The sequence below is a fragment of the Notothenia rossii genome (assembly GCF_949606895.1).
Source record: "Notothenia rossii genome assembly, chromosome: 7".
NCBI classification, from domain to species: domain Eukaryota; kingdom Metazoa; phylum Chordata; class Actinopteri; order Perciformes; family Nototheniidae; genus Notothenia; species Notothenia rossii.
The window spans coordinates 52,650,450-52,678,323 of NC_136905.1; the positions used below are offsets into that span (position 1 = coordinate 52,650,450).

The 27,874-nt window shown below is 42.2% G+C and overlaps 1 protein-coding gene across 1 annotated transcript; it reads left to right on the forward strand.

The window, feature by feature from the left end:
• enpep (glutamyl aminopeptidase) lies at window positions 1-27,801 on the forward strand. The gene is made up of 20 exons (XM_079691722.1): window positions 1-1,409; window positions 8,641-8,782; window positions 9,541-9,675; window positions 9,774-9,894; window positions 10,607-10,761; window positions 12,866-12,979; window positions 13,066-13,200; window positions 13,297-13,362; window positions 13,490-13,555; window positions 13,738-13,898; window positions 14,321-14,403; window positions 14,577-14,713; window positions 20,327-20,382; window positions 20,461-20,608; window positions 21,275-21,348; window positions 21,541-21,645; window positions 24,665-24,838; window positions 25,021-25,161; window positions 26,619-26,700; window positions 27,065-27,801. Exons 1-20 carry the CDS (start codon window positions 676-678, stop codon window positions 27,209-27,211), a joined length of 2,976 nt encoding a protein of 991 aa, XP_079547848.1. The 5' UTR covers window positions 1-675; the 3' UTR covers window positions 27,212-27,801.
• The last annotated feature ends 73 nt before the right edge of the window (window positions 27,802-27,874 follow it).

Here is a 27,874-nt window from a genome sequence, read left to right on the forward strand (position 1 = left end):
AACCCCCTGCATGACCATCGTCCTCAGGCGCTGTTGCTGCTGAGACAAGATTAAAAGTGAATATTTAGACATAGTTAATCCCCCTACTGTGGTGCATCCAACACAATACAGACATTGTTTTGTTTTTCTGTTCACGTGCCACTCTGTTGACCAGAGAGCAAAAGCAATTTCTAGTAAAGTCATGTCCAAACAAAAGACCCTTCCCCCCATCAGGTTGTGCTGTATCCAATGCACATTTAAATAAAATCCACTAAGATAGGGGTTTAGAATAAACAAACACATTCGTTCACATATTTCAAAGGTTGGACGCAGGCACTGTCTTCATGTTCTTTTGACACAAAGAACAACACATAGCACTTTCAGGACACACATAAAGTTGAACTTTAGCTGTTGATTTAGAGGCAGATTGTAGATGTTTAACAGGAGGAGGCGTTTTAACAGCACCGAGGAAGGAATAAATCTCTCGCTCAATGTGTGAGATTCTCTCCCCTGTCCGGCAGATTTACTCTCCTCACTTCTCTTCGTCTTTCTTCTCTCCACCCCTCGGCATTACACAGGGGCCAGCTTTAGACCAGCTCACACAGCTAATCCATACTATAAGAGCCACAAGCTGCAGCTCTGACTTCAGGTCAGCTGTGGAGCCCAGTTTGAGTCCAGGGAAGTTTGGAAGTCACCATGGTGGAGAGCATGGACATGGAGAAGCAGCACAAGCGTTACTGCATCCGCGGTAAGCATGCAGCCATCATCTGTGCCACGGTGGTGGTGTGCTCTTTGGTGGTGGGCCTCGGGGTGGGTCTTACCAGGTCAGACGCCAACACTACTACTACTCCCTCCACACCAGCCCCCACAGCAGGGCCCACACCGGCCCCCACAGCAGGGCCCACACCAGCCCCCACAGCAGGGCCCACACCAGCCCCCACAGCAGGGCCCACACCAGCCCCCACAGCAGGGCCCACCAATCCACCTCCAGCTGGCAGAGGGCCCTGCTTGCCTTCGGCTGACTCCAATGGAGACTGGAAGAACTTCCGTCTACCAAGCTACGTGAACCCGGTCCACTATGACCTGCACCTGGAGCCAGACCTGGAGCAGGACACCTACACGGGCACTGTGGACATCCACCTGGAAGTCAGCAAGCCCACCCGCCACCTGTGGCTTCACATCAGGGAGACGTTTGTCAGCGCCATGCCCAGGCTGAGCGTGCAGAGTGGTCCGGCGGACCGGAGGGAGGTGGCTGTGAAGGGCTGCTTCGAGTACGCCAGTCAGCAGTACGTGGTTGTGGAGGCCGCCGAGGAGCTGCCCGCCACCGGCCCAGCAGAGGTGTACGTGCTCACTTTGGACTTCCAGGGCTTTCTCAACGGATCTGTGGTGGGATTCTACCGGGTCATCTACATCGAGGGTGGGGTCACTAAGTAAGTTCTTTAATTTGATTCTGTCAGAAACATATCACAAATCTGTCAAACAACCAGAAAAAAAGATAATAAAGTGACGTATAGACAGCAGACAACACAGCTTCAGTCTTTTAAGCAAACACATATTTTTCATCTCGACCAATTTCACATTTATAAAAAGTATGAAACGATTTATATATATAACAATCTTGGGCACTATTATAATGCCCATTTAAGAGAAGCTCAGACATTGTTTAGTCAGTCCCAGCTCCTGGTCCACTCACTTTTTCTGGTGCTTTACCTGGATCACATGGCCTTCTTCAGTAGATCAAATTGGCTCACTTGCAATAGAGATGCCATGAATGTGCAGCCGCTGGGATCTTAAATGATCCATCTCAATGAGCAGACTTCATCTAATTATAAAGACTTTGTGATACGGTGAAGACTAAGTAAAAAAGTACATTTAGCATTTCACCTTTCTGAGAACAAGATCGCTTTTCAAGTGTTTTTCAAGAACAAAAAAAAGGATAAAAAATCAAACTCAAGCAACATCAAACCTTCAAAATTCCAGAATGAGAAACAAGATGTTACGACTGATTAAACGGGTATGAACTCAAATGCACAACTCACAGAATTTAACAAAAAAAAGGTTTTATTCAAACCAAAGCTCAACGATAGTGGTACAAAAACAAAATCACTCTTAAAGAGGAAAAACACTAGGAGCATGAACAACAAAAATACTTAAACAAGACGTGGCTCAAAGCTCTGCTTGGGGTTAATCCTGGATTGCTAATGCTGGTGGTAGTCACAAGGAACGAAACGAACTGGCACAGGACAAAGGGAGACGAGGACAATAAATACACCAGGTAATGGAGAACAGGTGGAAACAATCAGGGGCGGGGTCGACAATCACAGGAGTGGGAGACACACAAGGAAGGGAGGTCAGAGTATCTGAAACGAGAGGGAAGGTTACTATTCAAAAATAAAGGGGAAAATCACTAGACCCAGACAAAAACTAACTAACATAATTTGCGAGACATGACAGTACTCCCCCCTCTAGGGACGACTCCTGACGGCCCAGGAACCTGAGGGTGCTGGCGAAAAAAGTCATTCATGAGAGTTTGATCCTCAACAAATCTTGATGGGATCCAGGAGCGTTCCTCTGGTCCATAACCCTCCCAGTCAACCAGGAACTGTCTCCCTTTGCCTCTGTTCCGGACCGCCAACAGGCGCTTGACCGTATAGACCAGGCCGCCGTCGAGCATTCGGGGGGGTGGAGGGGGTTTGGCCGCGGGAACCATGGGGCTTTCCTTTACCGGCTTCAGTCGTCCCACATGGAAGGTGGGATGAACCCTCAGAGACCTGGGGAGACGAAGGCGAACAGAGACAGGGTTAATTACTTTGGCCACTGGGAATGGGCCTACGAACCTAGGTGCCAATTTTCGTGACACCACATGAAGGGGAAGGTCCCTGGTAGAGAGCCAGACCCTCTGGCCGGGCCTGTACTCCGGAGCTGGCCGACGCTTCCGATCTGCCGCCACCTTCATGCGTTCCCCACTCCTTAGAAGAGCCCTGCGGGTGGCGGACCAGATCCGGTGACAACGCCGAACCAGGGCATGGGCGGACGGGACTGTGACTTCCTTCTCGAGGTCCGGGAAGGTAGGATGTTGATACCCATAGGCAGCCTGGAAGGGAGTCAACCCAGTAGGGGCCGTGGGGAGCGTGTTGTGGGCGTACTCTACCCATGTGAGATGCCTGCTCCAGGAGGAAGGGTTCTGGAAGCTGAGGCAGCGGAGCCCAGTTTCTAATTCCCGATTAAGGCGTTCGGTCTGGCCATTGGACTCCGGATGGTACCCGGATGACAGGCTCACCGACGCCCCGATGAGGTTGCAGAACTCCCTCCAGAAGCGTGAGATGAACTGCGGACCCCGGTCTGAGACAATATCTTTGGGGAAACCATGGATACGGAACACATGAGTCATCATGATCTCTGCCGTCTCTTTGGCAGATGGCAGCTTGGGTAAGGCAATATAATGAACCATCTTAGAAAAACGGTCCACCACCGTGAGTACGGTGGTGTTACCTTCTGACATTGGGAGCCCAGTGACGAAATCCACGGAAATCTCAGACCAGGGCCGGCTTCGAACCGGAAGCGGCTGGAGCAGCCCCATCTGTGCCCTGGAGGATGTCTTGTTGCGGGCGCAGACAGGACAGGCCTCCACATACTCCCGGACCTCACGCTCCATGGATCTCCACCAAAAACGTTGCTTGATAAAGAATATGGTCCTCTTGACGCCAGGATGGCAGGTGAGCAGCGATGAGTGAGCCCAATGGATGACCTGTGGACGTACAGTAACAGGCACAAACAGACGGTTTGGCGGACAACCACTAGGTGCTGGGCTCTCACCGTTAGCTTGCTTCAGCACAGATTCTATTTGCCAAGTGACCGCCCCTACCACACGGTTCAGTGGCAGGATGGATTCAGGCTTCTTGGCAACCGGCTCGGGGTCAAACAAACGGGACAGGGCATCCGGCTTGGCGTTCTGGGACCCCGGCCTGTAAGACAGAGTGAAGTTAAAACGGTTAAAAAACAGAGACCATCTTGATTGGCGAGAATTTAGTCTTTTAGCCTTCCTAATGTACTCGAGATTCTTGTGGTCGGTCCACACTATAAAAGGGAGCTGAGCCCCCTCCAACCAATGTCTCCATTCCTCCAGAGCAATCTTTACCGCCAACAACTCACGGTTCCCCACGTCGTAGTTCCGCTCTGCAGAGGAGAGTTTCTTGGAGAGAAAGGCACAGGGATGAAGTTTGTTGTCTTCCTTGGACCGCTGCGACAGGACAGCCCCTACCCCTTCATTTGAGGCGTCAACCTCTACAACGAAATGACGAGTTGGGTCGGGGATGATGAGGATGGGGGCTGAGGTGAACCTCTCCTTGAGACGGCGGAAAGCCTCCTCGGCCTGAGGAGACCATACAAAAGGCACCTGAGGGGACGTGAGAACATGAAGGGGAGAAGCAATGGCGCTGAAACTCCTGATGAAGCGCCTGTAAAAGTTAGCAAAGCCTAGAAAACGTTGCACCCCCTTGCGGTTGTCTGGCGTAGGCCACTTAGCCACCGCACTGATTTTGGCCGGGTCCATCTGGATCAGACCAGGAGCTATGATAAAGCCTAGGAAGGATACAGTCTTAGCATGAAACTCACATTTCTCTGCCTTCACATACAGTTTGTTCTCCAGGAGTTTTTGGAGGACCTGACGTACATGGTGAACATGAGAGTCTTTGTCAGGTGAGTATATTAAAATATCGTCAAGATATACAAACACAAAACGGTTTAAAAACTCCCTTAAAACATCGTTAATGAGTGCTTGAAAAACTTCTGGAGCATTGGTGAGACCAAATGGCATGACGAGATACTCATAGTGCCCTGTGGGTGTGTTAAAACCAGTCTTCCACTCATCCCCCTCACAAATTCTCACCAGATGGTAGGCATTACGCAAGTCTAACTTGGTAAAAATGTTAGAGTCTTGAAGTTGTTCAAAAGCAGTAGCCATGAGGGGGAGAGGATACCTGTTCTTTACCGTAATGTCATTTAAAGGAGAATAATCAATGCATGGCCTAAGGGACCCGTCCTTTTTTCCCACAAAGAAAAAACCCGCCCCAGCCGGGGAGGAAGACGGGCGGATCAGACCTGCACGAAGAGAGGTGTCAATGTACTCCTTCATAGCCTCCTTCTCCGGACCCGAGATGGAGTATAACCTACCCTTCGGAATTGGAGCCCCAGGTAACAGATTGATGGCACAATCATACGGCCTATGAGGAGGAAGGGAGGTGGCGCTCACTTTACAAAATACCTTGGCCAGGTCATCGTAACAGGGGGGAACAGAAGTTAAATCTGGGGTTTGATTCTTGCGGTCCAGGCTATGTTGAGTATTAGTAACCCGATCGGTACTACATTCCCCAGAAACCCCTCCATGTTTCCCACACACTTAAAACAATCCTGTGAACACTCCTGCCCCCACCCCTTAATTTTACCTGACCGCCAATCAACATAGGGGTTATGCTTGGTTAGCCAGGGAAAACCTAGGATGAGAGGATGTTGAGCAGAATTAAACAGGTGAAACGACATGAGTTCACAATGATCATCAATCATGATAGTGACGGGTTCGGTCTTGTGTGTGACATGAAATAGAAGTTTGCCATCCAGAGCACTGGCTTTCAAAGGGGACGACAAAAGTTCAGTATTAAGTCTCAGTTCATGAGCTAATCCCCAATCCATCAGGCTTTCGTCAGCCCCAGAGTCAATTAACACTTTTTGAGAGTTACTTCTTTCATGGCAGATTACCTTTATGTTGGTCAACTTGCGGGGAGGAGAGTCTGCCGTGGAAAGACGGCTCACCAGTGCCCTCCCTTTCACTGGTGAGCCCCGTCTTTTACCGGGCATCCAGAGAGAAGATGACCTTGTTGACCGCAGTAAAAACATCTTCCCTCCAGCAGGCGGCGCCGCCGCTCCTCCGTGGACAGCTTGGCACGTCCCAGCTGCATTGGCTCCTCGGCCTTGTTGGGGGACGCTGATCTCTGGGATGGAAGGAAAGAGGAACGTGGCATGGCAGTCTCCTGAGAGTGAGAAGAGTAGGAGTGCCCTCTAGGGTGGAAATAGGGTAGTGCAGCCCTGTCCTTCTCCCGTTTCCTCTCAGCAAGTCTGTTATCAATCCTTATGGACATGGCAATGACAGAGTCTAGTTCCACTGGCAGATCCAAGGGTGCCAGCTGATCCTTAATAGGGTCAGAAAGCCCATTAATAAAGGCATCGAACAAAGCAGAAGAATTCCAGCCACTATCGGCCGCAATGGTGCGAAATTCCACTGCGTAGTCTGACACACTGCGTCTTCCTTGACTTAACTTGTAAAGAGCCCGAGCTGCTTCCCTGCCTGGGGACGTGTGGTCAAAAATGTTCGTCAGGGAGTCCGTAAACTGTCCCAAAGACTCGCATATCGGCGAGTCACGTGACCATTCAGCCGTAGCCCACGCCGCCGCTCGTCCGGTGAGATGGGAAATCATAAAAGCCACCTTGGATCTCTCCGTGGGAAAGGCTGTCGGTAGTTGGCTATAATGTAAGCTGCAATTCACCAGGAATGGACGGCAGTCATGGGATTCCCCGGAAAACTTCTCAGGCGGAGCCAGGCGGATTGACACGGTGTGGGAAGCGGGCGCCGGGTCCGCATTCGCTTCGGGTCCGGCCGGAGGTGGGTGTGAGGGCTCAGTCTTGAGGTGAGCGAGCAGGTGGTGGATCTGCCCCGCCAGGTGGTTAATCTGGTTTGTAACAGATGACTCGAACTCCCTCTGGCTGTCTGTGACGTGTGATACTCCCTGCTGGATGGCCGTTAACTGATCCTCCTGTTGAGCGAGGCGGCCTCCCTGAGAGCGAAGCGCTGCTCTCAGCTGTTCAGAGTCGGCTGGGTTCATGTTTAGGCCAGTTCGTACTGTTACGACTGATTAAACGGGTATGAACTCAAATGCACAACTCACAGAATTTAACAAAAAAAAGGTTTTATTCAAACCAAAGCTCAACGATAGTGGTACAAAAACAAAATCACTCTTAAAGAGGAAAAACACTAGGAGCATGAACAACAAAAATACTTAAACAAGACGTGGCTCAAAGCTCTGCTTGGGGTTAATCCTGGATTGCTAATGCTGGTGGTAGTCACAAGGAACGAAACAAACTGGCACAGGACAAAGGGAGACGAGGACAATAAATACACCAGGTAATGGAGAACAGGTGGAAACAATCAGGGGCGGGGTCGACAATCACAGGAGTGGGAGACACACAAGGAAGGGAGGTCAGAGTATCTGAAACGAGAGGGAAGGTTACTATTCAAAAATAAAGGGGAAAATCACTAGACCCAGACAAAAACTAACTAACATAATTTGCGAGACATGACACAAGACAGCATGAGGCAGGACAAAGGCCAGTTTCAATAAGTGTGTCTTTAGCTGTCTTTAACGGCGTCAATAGGAACCACAGATGTGATGTGTAAAGGAAGAGGATTTATCAGTCTTAGAACTATCACTGCAGAGGTACGGTCTCCTTTTGTTTCAGTCAGGCTCCAGAGACAACCAGCCACCTTGTTCAGAAAACCGTAGTGGTAGTAATGGTAGCATGTCAGTGATGTACTCAGGCTCTGTGTATAAAAACGAAGGATGGAAGGTAGTGTTAAGCAGATGGAACGTTTGTGATGTGAGTCCTTCAGCAGTGTTCTAAACGTGTTCAGTTCAGGGACGACCAACTGAGTTAGGCTTTTTTCAAATCCTTTTTTTGCAGGATTTTATTGCAGTAGTCCCTCTGGGTTAATACAAAAGCACAAGGGATCATCTCAAACTCACAATGTGATACAATAGACGGAAGTTTAGCGATGTTTCTTAAGGAAATGTGTAACTTTTGAGAAACAAACCTTCTTCAGCTCTTGGTAGACGAAAAAGGGTTTATTTTGCTAATCCATGGAGAGCAGCTGGGCTCAGCTTGGTTTCAGCTACACTAGATTCCAGTACTGACAAATGTTTACACTGCAGAAAAAAAATGATCCCTCCTATCCGCCACAGAGATTTCATCTACTTCAGTCCTGAATGTTTAGTATGTACTAAACAGTTATTGTTTCATTGGCTAAATATGATACCTCATGCATACTGAGCAGCAGACAGCTCAATCCTGGGTGGGTAAAAAAGTTTCATATGACTGAGAAGACATACTTTGGAAAGAGTGTCACTTTAAATTCAAGGTTTTGGTAAAAGTCTACAGTGTTTATATGTAATGACCAAGGCCATGACACAGCCGTGTTGGGCAATCAGTCAGCATCTGTCGCCTTATGGAGTGTACAGCTAAAGCAAATCAGTGCATGAGAAGATACATGTTATTGAGGGAAAAAAACACACACAGTCTCTTTTCATTTTTATTCTTTATCTTATTTTCATATTGACATGGCCATCCACCATTTTAGCACTCCCTGGTTCCCTCATTTCAAATCAATGTTTTTTTTAGGTATTTATAGGTATTGATTAGGGGAACTAACTGAACCAAAATACCTGAGATGTTCTTAAATAGAAATGACAAACATAAGTACACTATCTTTACTTGTTTTGCGGTATTTTCCTCACCGATTATGTCTCCTAAAAATTATATTGGATGAAAAAAAGATGAAAAGCACCCCTGATCTTAGACAGATCTGCAATACTCTGTCCCTCATTTAATCACCAGAAAGATTGCTGCAACTGATCATGAACCAACAGATGCCCGCAAGTCTTTTCCCTGCTTCGATGAACCCAACAAGAAAGCCACCTACAAAATCTCCATCACTCATGATGATAACTATGAAGCTCTGTCCAACATGCCGCCTCAGGTAGGACTGAAGTCAGAAACTCTTACATTCAAATGATAAATGCATAGCTCTACACTGAAACTACTGACAGTATTTCAAAGTCTTCGTGATGGACAATATACTTGTGAGGCTGCTGACTTTATCAAATAAGGTTTGTGGTCGACCTAAAGATATTTTCAGGTTTTGTTCTATGACATAAAATACATCAGTTAATACGCCACTCTTTAGCCGCCTTTAGCTTGGTGGTGGTGAGGTGAAGTCATGTGACAGTGATGTAGTTTGTTTGTAGCTTAATGTTAACTTTTTACTTCTGGCATTTGCATTTATGCTTCAAAAATCATAAAAGTAGCCTTAATAATGTCCAGATGACCCTGGCATACAAATAACCTCGTAAGTGTCAGAAACAGGTATTGGCCACAGATCTTTTATATTTAATATTTCAAAATCCAATGGAAAAATCCCATTGCTTTTGGGCTTTGCCAGCAACTTAACATACATCCTCAAAATGTACAGCTCTACTAATAACTATGTATACTTACAGCTATGAATGTAAAGTATGTACAGAGTAAGTTGTGTGAAGAATTGTAGGTGAAAGGGGCATAATTACTCAAATGTTCCCATGATGGGTAAAACAAAGAAAGAGGAAGCCAGCCATGGAGGGAACACTTTGAATACTAAAAGCAGAGGAATGGATGTCGTGCCTTTTGTTTTTGGGCCTGGGGCTCTACAGTCTGAGTGACATGGACATTACCCAATAGTGTTTTATGTTGCCTCCCCAGGGCGCGCCTGAACAACTGCCTGGCAATAAACAGAAGACCTCCTTTGAGAAATCTGTTCCAATGAGCACTTATTTGGTATGTTTTGCTGTGCACCAGTTTGATCATTTGGAAAGAACTTCTGCCCAAGGAATTCCTGTGAGTTTACCATTACATGTCCCCATTAAAATTACTGACTTTATTTCATGCAAAATTCCAGTACATGCATACTTCCTGTGTCTTTTCTGCCTTTATAGTTGAGAATATACGCCCAGCCAAGTCAGTTAAAAACTGCAGAGTATGCAGCTGACACAACCAAGGTCATCTTTGACTACTTTGAAAAATATTTCAACATGAATTACTCCATCCCAAAGCTTGGTAGGTTTATATACTTTGTTAAAAATCTCAGACAATACATTTCCTTTATTCCCTCTGTTCCACATACACATTCTTTGGATTTGGGGTCAATGCGTTTTTCAAATAAAAATAAACATTCTTAAAAGTCCTCGATTGGCCCTAGCTGTAGTTTTATTCTATCTACTTTGGACATGTTCTTAAACAGTAGTATTTACAGCTGCACATTAAAACATGCAATAGAACGTTTTGTCCAACACTAAGAGAGTGTAGGGTCTTTCTACCATTATTCACCATAAATTCACGTGTGTCTAGTAATATGTATCACAACGTGTGTCCACAATGTAAATACAACAAAACAATCTAACCCTAACCCTAACTGAAGCAAAGAAAAGATCAATAAGAGCCAATGGTGCTATTACCCAATCCAATGAAAGACATCTTTCAGTGTGGGCATCATGGAAATAACAGTTGTCAGAAAATGTGAAAGTATTTCTTCAAAAGACACATCAGAGGAGGTACGTCCAAGAAATATGTTATGGTAGAGCTAGAGGAAATATCAGTTAATCCAATGTTTTGATCAAATTAAGAGATGAAAAACAAGCATTCCAATTTTGATGACAATTTTACCAGCATCTTTCATGAGACAGTGTCGCTAGAACAAGTAAGTCAGTAATGCAATAACACACATGATAAGCGATAACGTCAGTGGACTCTTTGTGCTGTTTTGATCCAGATAAGATAGCCATCCCTGACTTTGGCACTGGTGCCATGGAGAACTGGGGCCTGATCACCTACCGGGAGACCAACCTCCTGTACGATGCTAACCAGTCCTCGTCCTACAACAAGCAGCGAGTGGCCAGTGTCATCGCCCATGAGCTGGTCCACCAGGTACCCATATGATCTTAAATTGCTCTGCTTATTTTATTCTTTCCAGCAGAAAATAACTTTAAATATGAAAATGTTGCTCTACTGAATTATATATACACAAAATATGTGAAAACAGAGTGGTGGACGCAGTTACCATTAACATAAAACATACCATAATCAGTAATGTGTATAACCATCACATTTCAGATAACCAAATGTGTCAGGGGTTTTAATAATAAGGCAAACATAATGGTGAAACATCACAGCTGTGGGAAAAAAACAGAGTGTTGGTGAACTGTAGGGCACAGGAGAGTGAACAATTACATAGCCATGGCAGTAGGATTGGAGTAAACCAAAATAAATGTTCCCAAACCTGGTGTTTGGAGAGCATACTTAATTATATGCAATTAACCCTGAATGTTGCCCAAGAGTCAAGAGTGTGGTTGATCTTGGAGGATAGAGAAATTCATATTATAGCTTCAGCTGGTCTTTAAATGCTTCAGATATTGTGTTTGTGTTCAAATGTAGAACTTTAGTTATTGTACTGTTTCATCTCAGTGCCATCATTCAACTCAACAAAACGTTAGCTCACTTCTCTATGGGCTAATGTTGGCTTTTATCTTAATTTCCCTCACAGATGGAAAGATCTGCATCAACAAGGACACAGATGAGTTCAGAGTCCTAGTTGTAAAAGTTTAAAATAGCTTCATGTGCTATTTTTCAAGCTTTTTTATGATGTACATATCTTCCTAAGATATCAGCTATATTACAGTAAGGTGAGATAAGAAACCAAGAGGAAGCCAAGAAAGTGTTATGAACTCTTCAAAGTCACAAGACTGAGGTTAATTCGTATATGACGATGTGCCAATAGTCCTCTTACTGGCAAGCTTTAATGTGCCCCATAATAATGTACTGAAGGATAAACCTGGACCCTAAGTGTAAAGCATTAACTAGCTAGCTTGCTTTAGGAAATTATAGCTGATAGCGACAGTCGTCTATTTTGTCAAATATCTGTCAAAATGTCTCCCAGGTAAATGTAATGAATGAATGATAATAAGTATAGTTTTTTTTACAAAGCTTCTAAGTTTTCCTAAAAAGCAGGGGCGTTGCTTAGCATTTGCAAAGCTAGCACTGGTGTTAGCATTCCGTTACTGAACTGAATAGCCTATGCTCTTGTAAACGTTAACGTTTATTTGGTTAATAATTACGAGGAATATAAACAATGATTTATTTAGTTTTCTTTAAAGCTGCATTAGTTATTTCAATTCAGTAAAATGAAAACATTTCATTCATCCACAGCAGGGCATTAAAAAGTGCTTGTTTGTTTGCTAATATGCACAGTGATATCTGTATGAGTTATGTCTTGAAGAGAGAAAATGTGGTTCTTATTCCATTGCTACTGATTCTTTGTAACAAAATTCAATAAAACTGAAAGTCATAATTGACGCCGCATTCAGCCCATCCTGGTATCTACTCTATTTCAATTGAACTCTATCCTTCCTGGATATGTTTTATATTATAAGCCATCTTCAGGAGACTGACTTCTTCACTCACATTTTAGGCTAAATTAGGTTTTTAAGTTTCAATATAGTTGGTCGTAATATTGTGCTTTTGTTCTTATTTAGTCTTGTGGGAAATGTCTGTATCCGTTAGGATTAGTTATGAAAAATATATTCATAATAATGGTAATGTTGTCAACATCCTCACTGTTAGCGCATTTTTAATGTCACACATTGTCACGTTGGGAGCCTACTAGGTATGAAAGGAATTATACCTTTTAAACGTATAAATAGTCAATTGTAAATGTCTTAGCAGTAAGCAATTCAATCAGTAACAGATCTGAATACGGGGAGGGTTCTTACTGAGATAGCATCAAATATATCTAATAAAGTGAGAGAACAGGCAGGGGCGGGGCCAGAGGGGTCGCCTTAATGTTTTTTTTAGAGAGTAGGGCTTTCATTTTTACAGTTTTACTTTTTAAAAGTGATTTAAATGTGCCACCCTGATCTGAGTCTGTGACCCAGATTGGCCACCCCACCAAACACATGTCTAGAACCGCCCCTGAGAACAGGGTAAATACAATATAACTTCCTTTATTGAAACTCATATCCGTTGTCTTCTCCAGTGGTTTGGGAACATTGTGACCATGGATTGGTGGGATGACCTCTGGCTGAATGAGGGCTTTGCCAGTTTCTTTGAGTACGTTGGTGTGGAGAAAGCTGAACCCAGCTGGGGCATGGTGAGTTTTATTGAAGGAACAACAATGAATCCTTGTCTTTTTGAGAACTCCCTGAAACGTGCCTTGTTTCCTCCTGTGGTTAACAGCGAGACATCATGATCATCAGTGATGTGCTTCCTGTCATGGTGGACGACGCCCTCCTGTCCTCTCACCCCATCATCGTGGACGTGTCCACCCCAGCAGAGATCACTTCTGTGTTTGACGGCATCTCATACAGCAAGGTCCGACTACACAGTAAACCTTGCTTCCCATGGGAACAATGAAATATTAGTTACTCACAATGTATCTTAATGCAACAACAATCTGTAATTATCCAGGGAGCGTCCATTCTCAGGATGTTGGAGGACTGGATGGGTAAAGACTTGTTCAGAGACGGATGTCGAGTAAGTCACAGACAGTTGTTGATATTTATCAATGGATGTAACTCTTTGGATTAATGCTCATTCAAGTTCCAAGTGTTCCAGCAGCGAGTTAATGAAAAGTCTGTTTTTCCTTTTTTCCTTTCACCAGAAATATTTGAAAGACTACCACTTCAAGAACGCCAAAACAGCAAACTTCTGGGCATCTCTGGCCAACGTATGTTCCATTACATACATGAAAACGGACATTCTGATATCAAATATGTATCAAAAAGGACATAACACTTGCCACATCCTGACTCCAGCTCTCACATTATCTCATATACATGGGATTGATATTAATCTGAATTTCTCACTCTGAGAGTTTTCAGAAGTTACCAATGTCTGCTTTGTTCCCAGGTGAGTGGGTTGCCGGTTGCAGACGTGATGGATACATGGACCAAACAAATGGGTTATCCTGTGCTGGATCTCACAGTCACAGAGGCAAACGCCAAACTGAGTCAGAAGAGATTCCTCCTGAATCCTAATGCTGATCCCAACCAACCCCCTTCACCTCTGGGGTCAGTGCTACAGAGAAGACTCTTTCATCCTTAGCAGTGTCCAAAGCCACAAAAAAAGACTATGCCAGATTATGTGTCAATTAATATATGTTCATATAAAAAACAGTTTGGTTCAGACCTCCTTTCTCCTTATTGATCCCTTCTCCATGTTGAGAGACAATATGATGAATCGCAGTTTAAAAGTCAAAGTATTAAGATATTCGTTGGTAGTATTTATTAATTGTTTTACAGTCGACAGCTGAAGAGAAAGTCTTTTTTTATCAATAGTTGGTAGAGACCAAAGCAGAGCAAAAAGGAGAAATCACAAGTGCAGCACAAGGGATATTCTAATGTATTATTCAAAAATGACCTAAAAAGATTTAAATGTAGGTGGCACAGTCTTTTTTACGACATTATTGACCACTAATATGTTTTTTTCACAGGTACAAGTGGACAATTCCAGTCAAATGGCACTCTGTGAAAAGCGACAAAAATATGTTGGTAATATTTGACAAGAGCAGCACAGGTAGTGTGTATAATCATTTTCAGAACATTCAAATGATTACAAACAAATCATCAGCACTCTGTCTTTAAACCTGCCAGTGACCTATGTTATATGGTAACTAACTTTTTTTCTTCAGAAAATGTATCATATTTTGACATAATTCGCAAATAATTAGTTTGACTGTTGTTTTTCAGAGCTTCCCGTCATGAACTACTCTCCCTCTGTGGACGGGCTGCTGAAGGTGAACAATGATCACATTGGATTCTACAGAGTTAACCACGACAACCTCATGTGGAACGCTATCAGTGAACAGCTTCTAAACAACCACCTGGTAACGCTCGGCTCGCACAAACAGCACATGTACATACTCCCTAGCATGCTAGGGCGGTGGTGGCGAAGTCCCAGCAAGACCAAGTGCTACCGAGGTGTCCCTGAGCAAGGCACCGTTCCCTAGACTGCTCCCCGGGCGCCGTTCATAATGGCAGCCCACTTGGCTCCTAACACTAGGATTGGTAAAATGCAGAGAAACCATTTTGTTACATAGTACTATGACAATAAAAGTGAAAAAAATAAAACAAATGCTGTAGAGTTCAGATAAGATAAGATCATCAGATAGATCTTTATTGATCTGATAGGGAAATTCAGGTGTTTAAGCAGCAACAGGAATAGTTGTCTTCATGGTTGCAGTATTTCTCAGTTTGACTGCTGCTAACTTTGGTGTTTCCAATGTTAGTGAGCTTAGGTGTTGTGTGATGAAGAGCATAGAAACAAACATTTCACATACACCTATGCAGCTTCACGACGGACGGAATTTTTTTGCACAGCGCAATGACAAACAGTACTGTGGAGTTTTTGTTATCCACGTGAAGCTCTCTCATGAAAGCCAACAAGAATTGAGAGTTTCTATGTCTCGTCGCTGATGACCTTATGTAGTTGAATCAGTAAAAGGAAAAATCAGTCTGGCTGTGGTCAATTTAATATGAGAGGCTGTCTAGCTCACAACACATACTTGGTCTTACAAACAATATCACAGTAAAATACCGTCTTTAACGTACTGTGATTCCTTCCTTCATTTAATATCATACATAAATAACTATTCCCTCTCAAAATCGCAACGGCGGGTGTTTGCGGCGGCGGGTGCGGTACCAGCGGCCCACCAAAGGCAGCGGCCCACCGGGAAAAGTCCTGAATCTCCCGATGGCCAATCCGAGCCTACTCACACACACACAACTGAAACCAAAATCATTTACAGCGTTGCAGTCGGGAAGAAAAGCAATGTGGAGCGGCACCTCACCACTTCACAAGGAGTTTAACCGTGACACTTTTCGAAATCCCGTTTGTGTCCCCCCACTTTACAAATAGGCCTATGTTTATTATAATTTTTTAACGCAAGCCGTCATCGCCACGGAGGAGCACATAGCCTCTGTGAGCGTGCGAGACAGAGAGAGAGAGCGAGAGAGCTAGAGAGAGCACACATGTATCTATTTAATATAGCTTAGGTGTAAAAAATAAAGTAATAAATTATTCCAATGTGTACTATAGAACAGTAAAAAAATAAATAAATAAAAGTGGAGTGATTAGTAAAATATGCATAAATAAAAAGAAAGAATGCTAACTAGGTAGCATAAGATAAGAATAAACAAGTTTAAATGATTTGTTATTGGTTTTGATCATATTCTAAAGATGTTTGGATTATTGAAAAGTATAAAGCTCCCTTTCAGTGTGTTGAGAGCTGTATCCATAAATTCATTTTTTGCTCAAAGTGCACCAGATTGAGGCCTTTCACTTCAACATTAAAAAAAAAAATCTTCCCGGGGGTGCATGCCCCCGGACCCCCCTAGAGGAGGTGAGGTCCACCCCCAAATAAAGCAGGTCAAAATAATTAAATTGCATACATTTTCTTTTAGTAAACATTGAAAACGGGTCCCACAGACCCAAACAGCACACAAAGGTTAAAGGTAAGCATATAATAATGTTCAAATGTGCTAAATATATACAGTGCGAATTTTAAGCTTGGCCTACCATTTTATTGGAGCGATGAGGAACGGGTGGGGCTTGAAAAGGCCCACCTGTTCAAAGTGGGGAATGACAGAAAAAGTTGGAGAACCACTGCAATAGTGTATGTGAAAGAGGACAATAGTTTGTGTGTAATCGGTAAAAAATGTATGTAAGACAGAATAATAACCTATCTAAGAGGGAATAGTATTTCATATTAATATCAATAGTCATATATGTAAAACAGAATAGCAGTGAATAATAGCTTATAAGAGGTAATAATAGTTCATGTGAATGTCTATATAGGTATGTGTACAGAATACATAAGAATAGTTATGAGTGTGAGAGAGTATGATTGAAAAGGAAGTGAGTTTGATTGAAAAGGAAGTTGGACTAAATTCTCAGTTCCTGATTGGCTCTACGATTTTTGTTTGATGGACACCGCCCAAGAAAGGCAGTAGACTGCTACTAATTTTCCCTATGCAACCTGAAGAGTAACGCAGCGCTGCCGGTGGGCGTGTCTGAAACTCGACCAACAACCAATCACATGAATCTCCCGCCCCGGACACACAAGCACGCGGTTTGATTGGCTAGAGCTTGTACTGGCATATGATTTGATTGGCTGACGCTTCCGTCGAAGCTTCAAAAGCAGAACATTGCTCTACTTTTGAAGCGAGCAACGTGAGCAAAGCGAAGCGACGGAACCACAATGCAGTTCGGCGAAGCGTGACGTCACCCCATTCAAAGTGAATGGGCAGAAGCGTTGAAGCTTCAACGGGCGTGTCTGAATCTCGACCAACAACTAATCACATGAATCTCCCGCCCCGGACACACAAACACATGGTTTGATTGCAGTGGCGAGCCGTGACTTTTATACCTAGGCCCTCTGACCACCCCCAATCTTGAAAATTACTTGGTCAATAATTTCGCAACGATGTCATCACAATCACTGACATGAGCCATCATGAACGAATTTATGCTAATCATAAATTTATCGATTAGATTTATGATTCGAAAAGGGTGGACATGTGGAGATTATCCGGCTGAACAAAACGTGCATTTATCTAACAGGTTCGTTCCACAGACCTTATTTCGAGCTATTTTCTAAAATCCTATGGAGAAATCCCATTGCTTTTTTGTCGAGGGAACCCGAGCGCAGCTTACTTCCGGGTTTTAGGACGCGTCACTGCACCACTTTATACACATGTATAAACCTCACAGCGGGCGGAACTTGTCATAAAGTCCGCGAAAATAAAGCCCACCCATTTAGAGGGAAGATATGATTGGTCAATTGTACTGTCATTTGACATTACTCTCTCATTGAGTTACTATAGCGGGCCCTCTGTGAATGTACAGAGGGCCCAACAAGCTCTTTCATCTTTGTTTTATGAACTCAGACACTTAGGATATAGGACCCAATTGCACGACCCTGGAGACAGAGGTAAAGCATTGGTAAGATACTTTATTTTTCCAAAATACAGCAAGATTAACAACAAAAAAAGTCACTATCAAATCTCAAGTTGAGGTGACAAAAATAGAGAACAAAATGAAACCGCTCACGTAGTGACGAACCAACCCTTTTCAAGAGCACAGAGAGCATAGACCTAACCATAGCAAGAGACAAGACTAACTGACACTGAACACTGGGAGACAGAGGAATTTAAGCACATGATAATAAGACACAGGTGGGAACAATCAGGGGCGGGGCTGACGCTGATGAGCATAGGAGACACACAAGGGGTGGACAATCAGGAAGCCTGGAATGAGAGATAAATGGTGAGTGACAACACAAACATAAAACACCATGAAAATGAACCTCTAGCATTTCTGTCGGTGCACAACAGTCTTCACATAACTCACAGAGACGGCATTTAACCCTTCACATTCCAACAGAAACTGAACAGGCAGATTCAAAGGATTTATTTCTTTGGAAATGTTATTTTAAATACAATTAAATCAAGTTATTTAGCTAAAACGAATGAAAAAATTTTTTTTTTTTAAATGTAAAATGTTTTTTAAATGTAATGTTTTCAAATATGATTTTTTAGAATATCTTAGGCCCTCAGAGAGAAAAATAAAATAGGGAACATATTCTTCGATAGAAATACCTACTTTTGAGTTATTTAAATTGAATTAACACTTATAGTTTCATGTCTTGTTACATAAGGATAGATCATATTATTAGGCCCATATTGAGCATATTAAGACCAAACAACTTCCCTACTTGAAATAAATAAGCACCAATTAGAGGGTTATTGAGGAAAAACTCTCAACTAATGGCCTATTACTTGTAGAATATGGTCATGTAGAATAAGGCATTAATAAGTGTTTTAAAATGACTAATAAAGAGCCAATATACTGCTAATAAGCATGTTAATTAACAACTAGTTGATGGTGAATTTGTGTACCTTAAAATAAAGTGTTACCAAAAGTTCTTATTTGTTGTTGTTGGATCAACCTGACTTCCTTTTAAAGTATACTCTCTCACAACCAGTACAATGTCCTCTCACATAAACTGTCATAAGCTCTCAAAAACAAAAGCGTTGTCTTTCACATACACTATCATTCTCTCTCACGCACACACAAACACTATCATTCTCTCTCTCACACACACACACACACACACACACACACACACACACACACACACACACACACACACACACACACACACACACACACACACACACACACACACACACACACACACACACACACACATACAAACTATCATTCTCTCACATACACACACACACACACACACACACACACACACACACACACACACACACACACACACACACACACACATACAAACTATCATTCTCTCACACACACACACACACACACACACACCCACACACACACACACACACACACACACACACACACACACACACACACACACACACACATACAAACTATCATTCTCTCACACACACACACACACGCACACACACACACACACACACACACACACACACACACACACACACACACACACACACACACACACACACACACACACACACACACACACACACACACACACACACACACACACACACACACACTATCATTCTCTCACACACACACACACACACACACTATCATTCTCTCACACACACACACACACACACACACACACACACACACACACACACACACACACACACATACACACACACACACACACACACACACACACAGACAGACACACACACACACACACACACACACACAAACTATAATTCTCTCACACACACACACACACTATCATTCTCTCTCTCACACACACACACACACACACACACACACACACACACACACACACACACACACACACACACACACACACACACACACACACACACACACACACACACACACACACACTATCATTCCCTCTCACACACACACTATCATTCTCTCACACACACACTATCATTCTTTCTCACACACAAAGTTTTCTATCTTGCATACACTACTAGAGTATTATATTGTAGTATGATATTGTATGTAAGTGGGAATAATGAATAATAGTGTTTCTAAGAAAGTACAGTTTGGTATGTAAGTAAGTTTGATTTATGGCCCAGACAAAAGTGTGTGAAAGAGAGTATGATTGTGCGTGTAAAAGGGTTTAGCAATATGTATAAAAGAATTTAATGGTGTATGTGTGAGATTCTGATATTGTTTGTAAGACCAAGTTTGAGTTGTGAGCTAGACGGCCTCTCATCATTTAACCATGAGTGGCACATGCCCATTATTTCAAATTTGGGCTGTAATCAAAATCTTGACTTGAAATATTTTTCTCAGACAACATAGACAACCTGAGCTAAATGTCCCTTTTATGACATAGTACTGCTATGTTTTATCCCACTATCCTGAGAGAGCTCACTGTGTTGGAAATGTTAATCTCTTATTTGACTCAGTTTTCTAACTTTAATAGGAGTTAGATGCAGCTGATCGCACGAGCTACATCGATGATGTTTTTGCTCTTGCAAGGTAAGATTTAAGCCCAAAGCACTGTATGAACATTACTGACATTCAATTCTGAGATTTTAAGTTCTGCTTCCTGTTCAGGGCGAATGTTATAGATTATGGTAATGCCTTGAACCTGACAAAGTACCTGAAAAATGAGACGGACTACATCGTGTGGGAGCGTGCGTCCTCCTCCATCGCATATGTCCGGGGCATGCTGTCAGACAAACCGTTCTACCCAAAGTTCCAGGTAAAGGAGCTGAGCATCCTCATGTTTTGAAGTGCAACATTTAAAACCTAGAATCTCATTAACCTTTAAGTTGGATCATATTACAAAATAATACTTTAGTATAACCTTTAAGTGTATCTCAAGTTTCAATAAGCCACCTCAGCAGAATCAACACAGAAGTCGTTTTCACACTATTTCGTGACATTAAACTTTAACCCTAAATCAAGTCATTAATTGAATGCTGTGGTTGTTGTATAAAAGCTTCAGGGAATAATGGTTTGATTGTTATGAAAGAGACATCTATAATGTATAAAACCATATAGTACATGAAGACAATATATTAATAATTATTCTATATCTGTATGCACGTTTCTTTGCTTGCCTTTATTTGATTCTGGTGCTGATTAGTTTTAGATTTCTGTTAATTTTTCAAAATGTACAACACTTGTTCAGATGCTGTTTTAAAAGTTTCTCTATATATATGACGTTTTTTCCATGACTTTATCACCATTTATTTTGGTAATCTTATAATCTTTCGCATTCTATTCTTATATATTTTTTTTCAAAATAGTATAACTTTTTTCTTGAAATCAACTTTATATCAATATATACAATAAATTGATATCAATTGGTTTTTTATCAATAATGGATTTTATTAAGATCAATTTTTCTGTATATTTCCTCTAGCAACTGTTCCGAGACCACGTTAAAGCCATCACAACACAACTGGGATGGGAGGATGTTGGAACACAGACTGAGAGGTACAGCAGGAAGTGACAGTGTGTGATATACACACAGGACTGAGGGATCTTCCCTTTACTCCTTTACTTTGTACAATCATTACATCTGGTGACTGTAATGACACCTTTGCTCATACAGAATGTGTCTTTGCTCTTCTGTGCTAACCGGGTTTACCACCCACTGTAAAGTGTCATGTGACTGTTGTCCCACAGGTTGCTGAGGGAGACTGTGCTCGGCATCTCCTGTCAGATGGGGGATGAGGCGTCACTGAATGAAGCCTCTCGCATTTTTGACCAGTGGATTAGTGGCAATCTCAGGTATCACCACGCTAGTGTCACATTTTCCTCAATAAAAAGACAATAAGGTATTCTAAATGGGCAGACCTATATTTTCTTTGAATATAGTTGTTCTCATTCATTGCTAGTTCATATTAGCACAATAGACATCAGCACTAGTGCTGTGTCTCAGTTTGCGTAGTTTGTAATAAAATGTGCAGATTTGAGTGCGTCCCAAAGTGAAGTATGTATAACAGTATAAGTAAAGGATGATTCACTAATAAAGGTCAATAACGACCAACAACCGCCATCTTGGCTACGTAACGGAAGTTGCAAAACAAGCCACAATTGAGGTTGCTCATGAAAACACAGCACTATATTAATAAAAGTTATAATTTGTTTTCACTTGTTATCTAACCTACCACTATGCTGGTGTCCAAAAGAAACCAGCCTTCATTTTGTAGTTGTAATTGAGCAGTCTGCAACTATTTCTAATACAAGTATTTCTAACCCCAAAGTTCCTCGCTAGGGAGCTAGCTAGCTAACAGTGGCGATCGCCAATTTTAGTGACAGGAATAGTAGACGTGTGCGTTTCGAGACAACAATACACTGACACAAATGTTCATAGTATAAATGAAAGTGTTCCCAGCTAGAAATCTTTGGTTTAAAAACATTCTGAGAATGTTACCTTTCACTGTTCTAGGAATGTTTTCAGCGGGAAGTTTTCCTTTGGTTCCTAGAATGTTCTTCTGAAAGGTAGGATAACGTTCTTTAAAAACATTCTTAAAATGTTTGGTGATAACCTTCTTAAGATGTTTCTGATAACCTTCTTAAGATGTTTTTGATAACATTGTTAGAACATTATGCCCTACTATTCTTAAAACGTTTTCAGCTGCAAGTTAGATTTTTTTATGTTGCCAGAATGTTATTATTTTTAGAGTATAATAACGTGCTTTATCGTTCCGATTTATCAGAAGTCTTTCCTTTTTTTTGAAATGCGACCAGCAGCTAGTATAAGTCACTGTCGGTGTCACATGTACTGGAGGGGACCCAGAATCAGACTCGGAATCAGCTGGTGAATGTAACATTTGTTTATTAGAAAAGGGGAGCTGGGAGTGGAGGTTGGTTATGGCGGCAGTGGGAACAGTTCCAGGGTGGGTAGAGAGGCCTGGCTGGTCTTGGGAGTGTGGAAGGCCTTGGATTCCTTCTGGGAGAGACATACAAATGAGTGTGAGGCAAAAGCAGGCAAAGTTGTCAAAGAAAATGCTGGCAAAAAGCTATAGAGTGGCACACAACAAACTGTTCACAGCAACAATCTGGCAGGGAATGAGTGCAGGCTGCAGGCTTTCATAGTGTGGCTGATGAGCAGGTTGCAGGTGTGGTTGATTGGAGATTGCTCCCAGCCGTGTAGAGCAGACCAGCAGGCAGGGGGGGAGAGAGAGAGACACACAGTAGAAACAAACACATACAAACACTAACAAGGGTTTCAGGGACGGGCAGTGACAGTCAGTCCGTTCTTCTAGTCTGTCGGTCTCAAATCTAAAGGGTGCAATAACGATTTTATCCAATATGCATAAACAGCGGACACTGTTTATACGCAGCCCTCACAAACCACACACGGCCAGATAGCTTATCTAACAGTTATAACCTACATATGAGACACAGCCTTTATAGTCAGAAAAAAGTGTGATTATTTTCAGATATTTTACACAAATGATATTATGAATACTGTGGGCCTATACCTTAGTGTGATTATAAATGCATGTGAGTGAATATTGGCATGCATATTCATTTTTATACGTCCTATTCATTGTTTCAATGCGCTGATACATCTTAAGAAAGTTATCACCAAAAATGTTAAGAATGTTTTTAGAGAACGTTATCCTACCTTTCAGAAGAACATTCTGGGAACCAAAATAAAACGTCCCGCTGAAAACGTTTTAAGAATAATAGGGCATAATGTTCTAACAATGTCATCAAAAACATCTTAAGAAGTTTATCAAAAACATCTTAAGAATGTTTTGAAGAACGTTATCCTACCTTTCAGAAGAACATTCTGGGAACCAAAATAAAACGTCCCGCTGAAAACATTCCTAGAACAACAAATGGTAACAAACATTTCTAGCTGGGAACTCACACATGCCACCGCAAACATGCAATATCTGCTTACAGCTTATTATGAATGACATGCTTGTTTGTTTTTTTCAAAAGGAAAATGTCAGATTTTTTTTTAAATATCCTTTTCAAACAATTGCAACACGTTTGTTTTTTAAAGCGCTCTAGAAATAAATCTGGCGTTGACCATGACCCTGTTAATATTTGCCATCACAGGAACGTTTTATAAAAAAAGAATAACCTCCTGAAAACATCATCCGAATGTTGCTTTGAAAATGTTCTTCATTTGTTATCATGTAACATTCAGGGAACGTTTTATTAAGAACATCTTTAATGTGTTACTCCAACAACATCCAAAACACATCCTTAGAATGTTGCAGGCAAAACGTTCCACCTTTGTTAACATATTACATTAAAGGAACATTTGATAAAAAAACTTTCTGTCAACTCAGGCCTCAATAACATCCTGAAAACATCCTCTGAATGTTGCAGTTAAAACTTTATGTCTTAGTTTACCTTAAACCTTATAGGAACATTATTTGAAATAATAAACATCCTTAAAAGGTTCTTTGAACATCAGATTAAAACGTTTCTTTAAAACCTTATTAGAACCTGTAGGTAACGTTAGCCAAAGTTGTGAGAACGTTCCCCGCTAGCTGGGTTCTCAGTGAAGTATTAAAATTGAGACACAGCATGTGTAACGTCTAATTATTATTATTATTATTGAAATTTAAAAACCATTGCTGTTTTATTCTGACAACCCTGACATTTACAATTGATGTTTCAAACCTCAACAAGCTTTTAATTCAACTGTGTTGCAATATGATACATGTTGCCACAAGCTTTCTATAATAACAAGAACACTATTTTTTACAGAGATATTGTTTTAGAATAATGTTTTCCATCCCTCTTCGATATTAGAATGTATTTCCCTTTTGCCCTGCAGCAGTGTAGCAGTGAACCTGAGGCTGTTGGTCTATAGATATGGCATGAAGAAATCTGGTGACGCAGCGAAGTGGAACACAATGTTCAATAAGTACAAAGAGACTACTCTGGCTCAGGAGAAGGACAAACTGCTGTATGGACTGGCCTCTGTGGAGAACGTGGAACTCCTTTACAAGTAATCATACACAGAGTTTACATGATACTATTAAAGAAGTGTTGTTGCATCGCCTGGGTTAGACTGGGTTTGTACAGCCATGTTGGAAATATTTAAATGTTGGTGTACTATAACAATGTGAACATTTCCAGTTACCGTAGAAAGAAACTGTTTATAGAGATAACCTTTGTCCTGTCCCCCAGGCTGCTGGAGGCCACTAAAGATGAGAGTGTGGTCAGGAGTCAGGATCTCTTCACTGTGGTGACATACGTGTCCCTCAACCCACTGGGGCAGGACATGGCCTGGGAGTGGACCACGCTCAACTGGGACTACCTGGTCAACAGGTGAGGGCAACAAGGTCTATGACCTGACAAACAGAGAGAGACAGTAACACACTATCAAGCAAGCAACATAAACTACATTTTAAGATGCATGAAGTATTCTTTGGTTAATTGAATTGAAGAAGTCTGGGAGGATAAGTCTGGAGCTTGACAGATAATGGTGCAAACGTAGAAGCAATATGTCTTAGGTGCTTGCCCCACGAGGACGCATACGGCCGTTTGCGTAACTGTTTAGTGTCATATAGACCGTTTTGCCACACTAGGACGACCGAATATGACAGTAAACAACTGCGGTAACGATAACGTGTCCCAAGGTGGATAGCACGGCATACGCTCTGGGGGGTCCAACGGCTCCGTGTGTAGGACCTATGCGATAATTTTTCTGATAATGATGACGCAATAGCCCTGCCTCCCCCCACCTCCGCTGCTCACCGTCAAAGTAAACTGCACACTGAATTCAGATTATTTATCTTTCTCTCGATATAGACATAAACGCGAGTGGAGTCTAATCTGACAAGACGTTTTTTGTGTTTTGTGAGCAAAACACACAGGAGCTGCGTGGAGCTGCGTAGAGCTGCGTGTCTCTGCGTGTCTCTGTCTGTCTATATTGCATGTGGACGGAAGCTTTTTTGCGATTGCGCTAATCTTATGCGTTTTGCCGTATGCGTCCTTGTGGGGCAAGCACCTTAGATGACGAGCGATCGGGAACTACCTAGGGGTGTCAAACTCAATTTCATCGCAGGCCACATTAGCATTATGGTTGCACTCAAGGGGCCAGTTGTAACTTGAAGACTATATAAATATACATATATAAATATATAATATATGTAAAATAATGTATTATATTACAGTATTGACTAACATTGGGTTATTATCAGTTCAGGTAATAACTTAAGTACGTATGAAAAAAGGAGTCTAGGGCAAATCATTTAAAGCAAATATTCAACAATTATACCACTTGTATTGAATATTATAGTCTTCGCAAGCTCTTGCGGGCCACATAAATTGAGGTTGCGGGCTGGATATGGCCCGCTGGCCTCGAGTTTGATGACCCTTGACCTATGCGGACATAATGGCTGGAATAGAGTTCTGAAGATATGTCCGAAATACTTTCCTTTTAAATGCTCTTGATACCAGAATCAAGCGGCCACACGATCCTGATGTAGTTTGTTTATAGCCAAACGCTCGCAATCTACTTCTGGTGATTACGCTTCAACCAGAGTGATGTTAATATTTGGAGATTATCATGCTGAACAAAACGTGCAAATATCATTGATGTTGGTTTGGAAATTGGTGGAGAGTCTCCGGGAAAGAAGGGAAAGTCTGAGGGCATCTGGTGGATGGTTGAAAAATGGCAATGAAGGGACCTGAGTAATATAAAAGGGAATATTGCTGGAGAGAAAACACTTGGTTTTTAATGTGATTTGCTGATCAGGGTCATGCATTTTCTTTCTCTACAGGTACACCATCAATGACAGGAACCTTGGTCGCCTTCTGGGTCGAATCACCACCAGCTACAACACTGAGCTGCAGCTGTGGAAGGTTGGTACTGTCCTTTTGTGCAAATATCTATGACTTTGGTTCATTAAATGCTGGTGTCTTTGTTAGACTGTTGTTTATATGTTTGGTTTCAGGTTTCCCTTTTTTAATTTTGCTGCTGTAGTGCAGGTCGTAAACGTGTCTTCCCAGTAGGCCTGAAAAGGGCTATGAAGATTATTATGAGCCAGTTTTACTGCAGAAAAATGTATCACAAGATCAATATATAATTTTACCCTGGTGATAACTTAGCTTAGAGTTTTATTTACTGATGCCTCTTAAGGGAAAAAGTGGATCTTTTAGTGTTTGAGGCAAAGAAAGTTGAGTCGTTTTCAGACTTGAAACATATTTCTCTCTGCCGGTTCCATAGATGGAGCATTTCTTCGTCAAAACACCGGATGCTGGTGCCGGGGCGATGCCCCGGCAGCAGGCGCTGGAGACAGTGAGGAACAACATTGAGTGGATCAGTACCAATGAGGAAGAGATCAGCGCGTGGCTGCAGAATAACGCCCTCTAAAGCTGCATCAGTGTGAAACCCTGCAGGGATAACTGTACATACATATGGCCTTTACCATTCACTGCACACAGGGCCAGGCTTGGTTAGGTTAGTGTTCTTTTGAAGGGTCAAAAACAGGGCTGCTGATCTGAATTAACATTGAAAAACCAAATCCAAACAGATATTCACTTTCTAACACATTGGCGTCTTACACTTATCTGATTTCCAACGTTCCAAGTGTCCGTTCCCAAGTACCATTTGGCTAATTGCCGAATCTAAAACTTCCCCTTCACTGCTATCATCAATATTAAAGCATTCTCATTCCATTGTTCTCCCATCATGTGGCCGCCCAGTTTTCTTTTATTGCAGCCTTTTCCCTCTGTAGTTCTACTAGCTTTGTCCTTTTTGATTTGTTCCTGATCTTGTGGTCATCACATAGAGGATAATAATACAGCCTTTTCTCTGCAGAGTGCAGCCATGATCTTCAGACCCACATATAAAATATGATGATGAATTCTGCCTTAGTACACACCACACTGCATTTGTGTGTGTTTGTGTATTTGTGAGCAGAAATGGAGATAAAGAGTTGAACGAATAAATGTTTACTACAATGCTTCTTTCATTATTTAATGTTGGTGGGATGGAAAATGTTCGTATAGTGAGTACAATTTTGAGTCTTTTATA

Bases quoted from the DNA above. Each gene is read 5' to 3' on its own strand.
- enpep (XM_079691722.1), top strand. From the start codon at position 676: ATGGTGGAGAGCATGGACATGGAGAAGCAGCACAAGCGTTACTGCATC. The intron at 20,383-20,460 runs GTAAGATTTAAG...CTTCCTGTTCAG, and splicing joins GATGTTTTTGCTCTTGCAAG to GGCGAATGTTATAGATTATG. The intron at 24,839-25,020 runs GTAATCATACAC...CCTGTCCCCCAG, and splicing joins AACGTGGAACTCCTTTACAA to GCTGCTGGAGGCCACTAAAG.